The sequence below is a fragment of the Castanea sativa genome, chromosome 10 (assembly GCF_040712315.1).
Source record: "Castanea sativa cultivar Marrone di Chiusa Pesio chromosome 10, ASM4071231v1".
Classification (NCBI taxonomy): Eukaryota; Viridiplantae; Streptophyta; class Magnoliopsida; order Fagales; family Fagaceae; genus Castanea; species Castanea sativa.
Window position 1 is genome coordinate 18,778,173 of NC_134022.1, and position 12,500 is coordinate 18,790,672.

At 36.0% G+C, this 12,500-nt stretch overlaps 2 protein-coding genes and 1 pseudogene across 2 annotated transcripts; 1 reads left to right on the top strand and 2 right to left on the bottom strand.

Annotated features, from left to right (window-relative positions):
• Positions 1–3,089: 3,089 nt before the first annotated feature.
• Positions 3,090–3,593, bottom strand: LOC142612161 (uncharacterized). The gene has a single exon (XM_075784280.1). It carries the CDS (start codon positions 3,591–3,593, stop codon positions 3,090–3,092), a length of 504 nt encoding a protein of 167 aa, XP_075640395.1.
• Positions 3,594–3,626: 33 nt separating this feature from the next.
• On the bottom strand, positions 3,627–4,100 carry LOC142612162 (uncharacterized). The gene has a single exon (XM_075784281.1). The coding sequence runs from the start codon at positions 4,098–4,100 to the stop codon at positions 3,627–3,629; it is 474 nt and encodes a 157-aa protein (XP_075640396.1).
• A 1,620-nt stretch (positions 4,101–5,720) lies between these two features.
• Positions 5,721–10,536, top strand: LOC142612163 (uncharacterized; annotated as a pseudogene).
• Positions 10,537–12,500: the final 1,964 nt, after the last annotated feature.

The window sequence follows — 12,500 nt, forward strand, 5'->3', positions numbered from 1 at the left end:
AACACTGTTGGGTAGGCCCAAATAGAAAACACTCCAGTCCTACCAAATTTCTTCTCATATTCCCATTTCCCACCATAATCCAAATAAATGGAATTTAGTCTTCTTCCCACTTTTTCCTTGATTTTCCATTCACACATACCAACCAAACACAACATAACTTTTACATTTATTATTTATATAGATTTTTATGGTAAAAACAAGCACAATCCAAAACCTCTAAGTCTGTAATGATGGGAAAAATATCATTTCTATTTGAAATAAACCAATTTCATGGTTCAAATTAGATTTTACAAAATTTAAAAGTATACAAATTCTTATGTAATATCATTTCGTATACTATTACATTGTAAAAAATAAAATATTAATCATAAAATGGAAAAAATATAGAGAGCTTCAAATGAATAAGATCTTACTCCATTTGGTTTTGAAATGTGATGGTATAAATCAATTGTAAAAATATTTATTAAAATATTTCATACCAATAGACCATCAAAATAACCACTTAAATAGAATTGATAAATCTGGACTTCAAAAATGGTACAAATTGATGACATCATCTAAAATTTGATCATGTATCTCTAGAGCAATGTAAAGACTATATGAAATTATATTAACCCAAAAAAAAAAAAAAACATATCAAGTTGCATGGCATAAAACGTGTTCTAATATATATTTTCAGCAAATAACAAAAACTATAACATCACGTGAAATGAAAGCAATAACATTATACTAGCCTCTAAGCACGCGCTCATGCGCATGCTCAAAGGCTTTTCTATTTTTTGGATAAGGATTAATTTAGAGTATTTATTATAATTTGGGATTACTACATTTTTCAATCACAAAAAAAAACATAGGGTTGTGATGAAAAATTATTTCACAGCACATAATACTTATCACACCCCTAGGTTTTTCTCATCACGCACATGCTCAGAAGCTCTTCTATTTTTTGGGTAAGGGTTAATTTAGAGCATTTATTATAATTTGAGATTACTACATTTCTCAATAATAATAAAAAACCTAGGGGTGTGATGAGTATTATGTGTTGTGAAATAATTTTTCATCACAACCCTAGGTTTTATTATTATTATTTTTTTTTTGGTGATTGAAAAATGTAGTAATCCCAAATTATAATAAATGTTCTAAATTAACCCTTACCCAAAAAATAAAAGAGTCTCTGATCATGCGCTTGAGCGCGTGCTCAAAGGCTAGTATTCTATAACTATTATCCATTTTTGCTAATTTCATTTATGCAGTAATCAACGTGTTATTGATTGGAATATGATGCAATAATTTAGTATTAGCCTTTAGGGGGAGGAAAAAAAAGATCCTCTGAATAAATCTTATAAATAGTGCATATATTGAAAATGCATAATAAAATTGTAACAATAAAACTACTTACAAAATACATGTGATGACCTTTACAAAAGCTATTATGAAGAAGTTGATGGATCAATGTAGAAAATTGAAATATTTACAGCGGGTAAAACTGTAAAATAATGCACTACATCTGAAACATGGAATAGGTGAACTTATTAATATTATGCCGGCTACGGTGGAGAAGTTGGTGGAGCAATGCTATTTGTTCCACATTCTAATTGCTTTCCAGCAGCATTTGTCATGAACCTATGATACAAAATGTATTAGTTTGTGTTATTAATAGAGGCTTTAAAACGTACATAATAATGATAAGCACAATAAATATCAAGCATAAACTTGTGAAATGAAATATTTGAACTAACCTTGTGATAATATTGCATAGCTCCATGTATGTGAAATGGTCTACTTCAGCTTGGGACTTGAAGAACTATCATTTAATTACCAAAATTTTTTTAAAAAAAATTATATAAAAACTATGTAATTAAGTTTTTTTTTTTTTTTAAGTAGGCGTGATAATGATTTGTACTTGCTTTATTATCGCATTGTCCTTGACTCTCATTTGCTGTTTGCCTTTACTATTTTGGGTCTTGAAAATTGCATCGTCCTTGGTTTTTTTTCTTCGTATCTTTTTTTTTTTCTCCTGGATGTTGGAAACCACATTGTCCTTGATTTTCATTCTCCGTTTGTCTCTGTTGGCATGAGTGTTAGAGATCACATCGTCCTTCATTTTTCCTTTGTCTTTATTCTTATGGATGTTGGAAACCTCATTGCTCTTCTTGACATTGATTTATTGTTTGTCTTTGTTCTTGGAACTTCAAAATGAAGAAAAAAAAAATTGTTTGTATATTAAGACTATCAATTAGTTATTTTCCTACTTTAAAATTAGCGTAACAAACCTTTTCAATTCTTGTGACTCTCAAGCTCGTTTCACTTCTTTCCAAAGCTCTTTCTTGTCAGCTCGAATAGTGAATCCCCAACCAAGTGAATAAATTTCCAATTTGCGAACCTAACCCATACGCAGCATAACATTTTTAATATTAATTTTGATAAAACAATAGAAAGGGATGTTGATTAAAGATATCATTAAAAAGAAATATACATTGTTACCAATGGCCTCCATGTTTAATAGTGATTGATCATCCTTCCAATTCTCCCAATGAGTAGTAGGAACAGCATGCACTCCATTATTTAGCATAGTGGACTCGATCCTCACATTTGAGTTGGGCATCCTTCTTGTTACCAATTAATTGTATACATAAAAAAGATTAAGAAATAAAATATTAAAACATAGACCGCATAACCATTAAAATTTGTAAATTATTAAAATAAATCTATATGTAAGACAGTTCTTTCCAATTGTTAATTAATACCTATGATGAAGGGAACAAAACATCTTTATACACAATATTTCTTATGTGAACACCTTCCTCCTTAGGTATTGTTCCTTTTTGTACCAACAGTTTTGTGGTGGATTGAGAGACTCCCCTTGACAACGCCACATATAATTGGCCATGACAAAAAACATGATCAGGAAGATAAATTCCAACAGTTGGAATTGTCTGACCTTGCGCTTTGTTTATTGTAAGTGCAAAGCTCAAATGTATAGGAAATTGTCGTCTGATCATTACAAATAGCAAGTGTACATTTTCTGTTGTCTTCAAAGGGATTCTTGGCAAGAAAACATGTGTACCCGCATATTGTCTAGTCAAAATTTAAGCGTCAATTACGTTGTTAAAACATCCACGGCATATCAATCTTGTACCATTACATAATCCGACTTTTGGATCTATATTGCGCGATAACATAATTGGAGCACTCTTTTTTAGCCTTAATATATGTGGTGGTAAACCCCCTGGAGATATAGAATTTAGGAATTCTTGTTGATATAGATATTGTGTATCTCCTTCAACCTCATCAAAAGAATGTAACGTATACTCATCTCCTTGGATCTGAGAAATTATCTTTGCATTAAGCTGTTCAACATCATCATTTATAGGTGTTAGCAAAACCCTATCAACCATATACCTTGTATCATTGGCATGTTCTTGCAAACTTGGAAAAACTTGATCAATCAAGTTGTATATAGAATGTTGACCCTCCCATTGCATTGCCATTGAAGGGGGTGGTTTAATCAAATTATTCACTATAAATGGTTCATTCCCATCACCAATGTGTTGTATATACTCAACAAACTCTTCATCGTTGATAGACCTCATATTCTGCTTCAAATGTAACACTTTGACATCTTTTCATAATGGGGACTTGCATGCATCAATCATTTCTGCCTTTGTACCCTTCGGAACAACCGGAAGTACTTGACGAAAATCTCCACCCAAAATTAGCACCTTCCCACCAAAAGGTAAATTTACTTCTATAATATCTTTAAATGTTCTATCTAAAGATTCGACTGCACGTCGATTTACCATTGGGGCTTCATCCCAAATAATTATGGTAGCACGTCTAATAAGTTCAGCTAAGTCTGATTGTTTACTTATTGAGCAAGTAGATGAAGGATCGGGAGTTAAAGGAATCTTAAACCTAGAATGTGTTGTTCTTCCACCAGGGATTAATGTTACTGCTATGCCAGATGTAGCTGTGGCAATTGCAATGTGACCGGCTTTTCTCAAGGTTGCCAATATTGTGTGATACAAAAATGTTTTTCCAGTTCTCCCTGGCCCATCGATGAAGAATATCATGCTTTCCTTATGATCAATAGCTATCATGATTGTCTCATATGCAACTCTCTAGTCGTTATTCAACTTTTCAATTAAAATGAGTTCTTCATCTACATTAGGAACAGTTAGCTCATCCTGTATGAGTCTTGGTACAACTAAATCATTGTCACATTCTCCAGTTGATATTGGCAAATCATACTCTGTAATGTGTTTTCCATGTTGCAAGAGTAACGTCCCTAAATCATTGAGAAGTTTATTTGTATGACGTGTTTCTGTTGTAACAGATGTTGATGAGTAATCTTCTACCATATATGGGTAGAACTCATTCCACAATTCTCTTACTCCAATTGGTAGACAAAATACCAATATTGTTGCAAACAATCTTCTTAAAACTGACAACATTCGAATGTCTCTTGCCTTAAGCAAACACCGTCATATGTTGTTATCATTCTCTAGTAAACCCCTTTGTTCAACTACTTGCTTAAAACTTGGATAGGTTATCCCATTGATAGTCAATAAATCGTCAAATCATGTTGGCCCTTGATGCAAATCAAGGAGCTGGTCATGCTGATCATACACGTGGAAATGGAATTGAATTTGCACATGACCCTTTGTCACTTCCTAGTGGCCCAATTACAAGACTTAGAGCTAAACGTTTCAAGGAAGCACTAAATGGGCTAGTCCAAGAGAATTGGGCTGATTCTGAAAAGACCAAGGTGGGCTTAGATAATAATCAAGGCTTAGTCCATGTCATCAAAGCACTTGAAGAGGCAAATTAATCTAGTCATTTAGCTTGTTTGACTGCCTTTAAAAGTCCAAGAATCCAAAAAAACGTGGGAACTTGTTTTGCTTAATTTTTGTGCTGTTTTCAAAGCTGTAATTATGACTTGGCTATTCTTGGAGGGTTGTTCCAGGTATATAGATGGGTAGTACGAATTTTAAAGATCAATTTTGGTTTTCAGAAAAACTATTCTCCTTGTGAGGTCTTGTGTTCCTCTTGGTTCTTAAAAGAACTCTTGAACTTATCAAGTTAATCTTGTAGCGTTCAAACAACCAAACTTATCACCTTGATTCTTGAGAGTTTCTTAGGAATTCTTGGTGTGGCATTTTCAATCCAACGTAGTCTTGGTGTTTCATCTGATTAGATGACGGGTTAAGGCTCAACAAATCTTATCTAACGATCTTGGGGTTCCAAACCATCATTGTTATCGGGTTTCATCACAATTGTTGGTGGAGTTCATATCATTTGGTATCAGAGCCTTGGTTCTAAGATAAGTTTGCCTATCTTTTTATTTTCATTCTATTTCCTGTTTCTTACACACAAAAAAAAAAAAAAAAAAACGAAACAAAAAAAAAAAAACGAAAAAAAGAAAAGAAAAGAAAATTTCTCAATCTTGTTCCTCACCTTATTCAAGTTCTTGACCTTTTTGATGAGTTTTGGTTGTTTATCATTCTAAATTACTGCTGGATTATTTTGAATTAGTTTCTTGAAGTTCGATTAAGAACTAAAGAAGACACAAAAGAGTGGAAAAAGGAAAGAGTGTGTGAGACCATAAGAGGGTAAAAGCCGTTTAGAGTGAAAACACGAGTGCGAGTGTATCAATTCTTGAGTGAAACACATGAGGGAGGGCCTGTGAGGATTCTAACCTTGTTTTGCAAATTTTAAACATGGCCAACAATCAAGAAGAAGACACAACTGAAGAACTTCGACAACATCAGAACCTCCAAATGCAAGCACTACTAGGGGAGATGAGGCGTATGTTGAGGGCTGAAATTGAACCTATTCAAGAGAGATTGGATAGGGTAGAAGCGGGAACTCCTAGAGGCCAGCAACATGACATCCACAACAGGCAGCAAGGTGGGCGTGTTCCATGGCGGAATGTTGAGGAAGAGGCGGAGTCGAAGGAGGTTGATGAGCCATATGTGAATCGAGGTAGGTTTGAGCGTGGGTATGGGAATAGAGAAGCTAGGATGGGTAGGCCTAGGAGGGATAATGATTTAGGAAACATAAAGATTAAAATCCCATCTTTTCAAGGCAAAAATGATCCTGAAGTTTATTTGGAGTAGGAAACTAAAATGGAGATGGTGTTTGATTGTCACAATTATTCGGAGATAAAGAAGGTTAAGTTGGCTGCAATCGAATTTACTGATTATGCCATTGTGTGGTGGGATCAATTATTGATTAATAGGAGGAGGAATAGAGAGCCACCCGTGGACACTTGGGAGGAGATGAAAATGCTTATGAGGAAGCGTTTTGTACCCAATCACTATTATAGAGGACTGTATCAAAAGTTGCAAAGGTTAACTCAAGGTTCCAAGAGTGTGGATGAGTATTACAAGGAGATGGAGGTAGCTATGATCCGGGCTAATGTAGAAGAGGACCGGGAAGCCACAATGGCTAGGTTCTTGCACGGTTTAAATCGTGAGATTGCGGATATAGTTGAGATGCAGCACTATGTTGAATTAACGGATATGGTGCATCAAGCCATAAAGGTGGAGGAGCAATTCAAACGGAAGGGATTAGCTAGGAGGGGACAACCTATGACCAGTCAGTGGAAGACAGCTCCAAAAAGGGACGAGCAGCTACAAAATAAGCCAAAATTTGAACCATCTAAGAGTGCCAACTCAAAGACCGCCACTACTGTAGGTAACACCGAGGCTTCAAGTTCTAAAACCCGTGATATTAAGTGTTTTAAATGTCAGGGGCGGGGACACATAGCAAGCCAGTGTGTAAACAAAAGGGTGATGGTGATAAATGCTCAAGGCGAGCTTGAGTCGGAGAATGAGGAAGATGTAGAAAATGTTGACGTGCCATCTTTGGAGGATGCCGATGATGAGCAAAATGCTGTGGCTGGAGATTTATTAGTAACAAGGCGAGTCCTCAATGTGCAGGTTAAGGAGGAAGAAAGTAACCAAAGGGAGAACTTGTTTCATACTCGGTGCTTTGTAAATAACAAAGTTTGCAGTGTCATTATCGATGGAGGGAGCTGCACAAATGTAGCCAGCACTTATTTGGTGGAAAAATTGGCCTTAACTACCTTGAAACATCCTCAACCTTACCGGCTTCAGTGGCTGAATGAATGTGGCGAAATCAAGGTGACAAGACAAGTGTTGGTGGCATTATCCATTGGCAAATATGAGGATGAGGTGCTATGTGATGCGGTTCCCATGCATGCATGCCATTTATTGTTGGGAAGACCATGGCAGTATGATCGGAGGGTTAAGCATGATGGATTCACAAATAAGTATTCTTTCACTCTTAAAGGGCAACCCATTACTCTTGTGCCATTAACTCCAAAACAGGTCAGGGAGGACCAATTAAAGTTACAAAGATCAAATGAAAAGAAAAAGGAAAAAGAAAGGAAGCCCAAAATTGAAAAAAAAATAGTTTAAAAAAAAAGGAGAGAAAAACATTGATCAGAGTGAAAAAGAAAGAGAGATGATTTCGGCCATAATGAGAGCAGGAGAGGAAAAATTCAATTACATTGCAAAAAAAAGTGAGATCAAGAGAGCATTATTTTCACACCAGCCCCTTATTGTACTCCTGTACAAGGAGGCTCTTTTATGTACTAATGATTTTGTCGGAGCTTTGCCGAGCAATGTTGTTTCTCTTTTACAGGAGTTTGAAGATGTCCTTCCCGAAGAGGTACCTCATGGTTTACCTCCAATTCGAGGGATTGAACATCAAATTGATTTCATACCTGGTGCATCAATTCTAAACCGACCTGCTTATAGGAGTAATCCCGAGGAGACAAAGGAACTTCAGAGACAAGTAGGTGAATTATTGGAGAAGGTATACGTGCGTGAAAGCATGAGTCCTTGTGCGGTCCCGGTGTTATTAGTTCCTAAGAAGGATGGAACATGGAGGATGTGTGTTGACTGCCGAGCCATCAACAACATAACGGTAAAATATCGTCATCCCATTCCTAGATTAGATGATATGCTGGATGAATTACATGGTTCTTGCGTCTTTATAAAAATTGATCTTAAGAGTGGTTACCATCAGATTAGGATGAAGGAAGGTGATGAATGGAAAACTGCTTTTAAGACTAAATATGGTTTGTATGAGTGGTTAGTGATGCCTTTCGGCTTAACTAATGCTCCAAGCACTTTTATGCGTTTAATGAACCATGTTATGCGTGCATTTATTGGTAGATTTGTAGTTGTGTATTTTGATGATATCCTAATTTATAGCAAAAATTTGGAAGAACATGTAATGCATTTGAAATCTGTTTTGGAAATTCTAAGGAAAGAAAGATTGTTTGCTAACCTCAAAAAGTGCACCTTTTGTACGGATAAGCTTGTGTTTCTTGGTTTTGTTGTTAGTAAAAGAGGAATTGAGGTGGACAAGGAAAAGGTGAAGGCAATCCAAGAGTGGCCAACGCCTACAACAATCAGCTAAGTGAGGAGTTTCCACAGCCTAGCTAGTTTCTATAGATGGTTTGTGCGTGATTTTAGTAGCTTAGCCGCCCCTCTTACTGAAGTCATCAAGAAAAATGTGCCATTTAAGTGGGGGAAAGAACAAGAAAAGGCATTTAATCAGATCAAAGAAAAGTTAACTAATGCACATTTGCTTGTTTTACCTAACTTTGCTAAAACTTTTGAAATTGAGTGTGATGCTTCAGGAATAGGTATTGGAGCTGTTTTGATGCAAGAAGGCCGTCCAGTTGCTTATTTCAATGAAAAGTTGGGTGGGGCAGCCCTAAATTACCCCACTTATAATAAGGAGATGTATGCCTTGGTAAGGGCTTTGGAAAATTGGCAACACTACCTATGGCCAAAGGAATTTGTGATTCACACAGACCATGAATCTTTGAAGCATTTGAAAGGACAGCAAAGGTTGAACAAACGCCATGCCAAGTGGGTGGAATTCATTGAAACATTTCCTTATGTGATCAAATACAAGCAAGGTAAGGAAAATGTGGTGGCTGATGCATTGTCCCGAAGGTATGCTTTAGTTTCCATTTTAGATACAAAAATGCTTGGCTTTGAATACATTAAGGATGTGTATGCACAAGATTCTAATTTTGGTGATGTGTTCAATGCACGTGAAAAAGTGGCATTTGGTAAGTTTTATATGCATGATGGATTTTTGTTTCGGGAGAATAAACTGTGTGTGCCTAGGTGTTCTTTGCATGAATTGCTTGTGAGAGAAGCTCATGGTGGTGGTTTGATGGGTCATTTTGGTGTAGCTAAGACTTTAGGAATTTTGCATGATCATTTTTTTTGGCCTCATATGAAATGTGATGTGGAAAGAATCTGTGAGAAGTGTATCACGTGTAAACAGGCTAAGTCTAAGTTGAAACCCCATGGTTTGTACACCCCTTTGCCAATACCTAGTGAACCTTGGATTGATATTTCTATGGATTTTGTTTTAGGTTTACTTAGGACTAAGAGGGGGAGAGATTCAGTTTTTGTGGTGGTAGATAGATTTTCCAAGATGGCACACTTCATTGCATGTCACAAAACTGATGATGCATCACATATAGCTGATTTATTCTTCAAAGAAATTGTTAGGATACATGGTATGCCTAGGACCATCGTTTCTGATAGGGATGCAAAGTTTTTGAGTTACTTTTGGAAGACTTTGTGGGGAAAGTTGGGAACCAAGTTGTTGTTTTCTACTACTTGTCATCCACAAACGGATGGTCAAACTGAAGTAGTAAATAGAACTTTGTCTTCTTTGTTGCGTGCTATCATTAAAAAGAACTTGAAAACATGGGAAGATTGTTTGCCACATGTTGAATTTGCTTACAATAGAAGTATACATTTTGCATCTAAGTTTTCACCATTTGAAATTGTTTATGGTTTTAACCTATTGTCACCTTTGGATTTAACTTCTCTACCTTTAAGTGAACGTGTGAACTTAGATGGCAAAAAGAAAGCAGAATTTGTAAAGATGATTCATGAAAAGGCACAACTGAACATCGAAAGGAGGACTCAACAATATGTCCATCAAGCCAACAAGGGACGCAAGAAGGTAGTGTTTGAACCAGGAGATTGGGTTTGGTTGCACTTCAGGAAGGATCGTTTTCCAAAAAAACGGCGTTCAAAACTCCTACCACGGGGTGATGGACCATTTCAAGTAGTGGAGCGCATCAATGATAATGCCTACAAGCTTGACTTATCAGGTGAGTATGGCATTAGTGCAAGCTTTAATGTTGCTGATTTGTCTCATTTTGATGTAGGTGATGATTTGAGGACAAATCCTTCTCAAGAGGGGGAGAATGATGCAAATCAAGGAGCTGGTCATGCTGATCATACACGTGGAAATGGAATTGAATTTGCACATGACCCTTTGTCACTTCCTAGTGGCCCAATTACAAGACTTAGAGCTAAAAGTTTCAAGGAAGCACTAAATGGGCTAGTCCAAGAGAATTGGGCTGATTTTGAAAAGACCAAGGTGGGCTTAGATAATAATCAAGGCTTAGATAATAATCAAGGCTTAGTCCATGTCATCAAAGCACTTGAAAAGGCAAATTAATCTAGTCATTTAGCTTGTTTGACTGCCTTTAAAAGTCCAAGAATCCAAAAAAACGTGGGAACTTGTTTTACTTAATTTTTGTGCTGTTTTCAAAGCTGTAATTATGACTTGCCTATTCTTGGAGGGTTGTTCCAGGTATATAGATGGGTAGTACGAATTTTAAAGATCAATTTTGGTTTTCAGAAAAACTATTCTCCTTGTGAGGTCTTGTGTTCCTCTTGGTTCTTAAAAGAACTCTTGAACTTATCAAGTTAATCTTGTGGCGTTCAAACAACCAAACTTATCACCTTGATTCTTGAGAGTTTCTTAGGAATTCTTGGTGTGGCGTTTTCAATCCAACGTAGTCTTGGTGTTTCATCTGATTAGATGACGGGTCAAAGCTCAACAAATCTTATCTAACGATCTTGGGGTTCCAAAGCATCATTGTTATCGGGTTTCATCACAATTGTTGGTGGAGTTCATATCTCCCCTTGACATAATTAAGAAGAACACACAAATTGAACTTCTCTCCATCAAATGGTGAAATAGTATATATCCTGTCCACTACTTTTTTATGAGATCTTCTTCGTGCCCATATATTTTTTTTATAATCCCAACAATAATGCTCAGGAAACTCTCTATATAAATAATTTCGTGCATCATGATCAATCATATTCATATAAAAAAATTCAGTGAGTATTATCTTTTTTCTTCGCTCCAAAACATTAGCAATAGGTTCATGTGGTCTAAAGCATACATGTTGTCTATCTAGAAGATGAATTTGCAAACGAAAAACAACAAGGTACATTCGATACATAGGAAAAGAAAATATCTTTCAACATGCCTCTGGAGCACATACCCATCTTGCATCAATGTACTGTTGGACATCATCATAATTTGGGCCTGGCTTAACTTCCATAGAGACACAATCTGGGCCTTTATACACATATTTATATAAGTACTTTACACTTTTGATACTGCGACATATTTCAATATTAATATGGCAATTATATTTCAATAGTAACCAAGGATTGTTTGGAACAACCCAAGTGTTGTCTACCATAATCCTGCAATGATCATTCAATGGCACAGGATTATAAGTATTATATCGTTTGTAAACAGGATATGAATCATTACCTTGTTAGGTTTTTGGTGAGAAAGGCTTTGGGTATCCTTTTTTACATTGCCCATTTTTCATGCACGGTGATCTTGGATTTTGTACTCTGCAAGGACCATGTATCATATGCTTTAGTACAACTTTATGTAACTGAAGTTGTTCCTCCTTACACGGTATTTCTGCTTTAACAACCCGATCGTAATCCTCTGAATTATGCAATTTATCATCTTCATCGAGAATTATAAGCATGTATGTATGTGGTAAACCCTTTTTTGGAACTTAAAAACCTGCACATATACAATAGCTCTTCTGTGAACCCCCTTGACCACGATATCATCTTTCAATTTGAAAACTCTTGCAAGCAAGTCTAGACAATCTTGTGATGTTTGTGCAGGTAAAAGCTAATTTTGGATTTCTTCCCATCTTGGATTGCACGTCATTGTGATGAATAAATCTGGCTTCCCAAACTTGATGAGAATCAACAAGCATTCAAGGATCCATTGCATGTTCCAGTTGGGCCTATTACAAGAGCAAGATCCAAGAGGATCAAAGAAGCACTTAATGGGCTGATTCAAGAGATTTGGGTTGATTCTAACGTAAGACATTCCAAGCTTGGCCCAAAGGAAGATGAAAGCGTAATAAATTTAATTCAAGCTATTTAGGGCTGATCTGGCTTAATTGGGAGTGATTTATGGCGTGAATTAATGGCTAATTGACTTTCCAGCTCTGTATCAATTAAGGCAGATTTTTTCCTATTTTGGATCTGCTAATTTCAGACCAAATCAACTTTTATTTAGGGTTTTATTATTTAGTACGTTTTTTAGGTATTTTCCTTGTTTTTTTAGGTGCATTTAATGCTTTTTAGGTC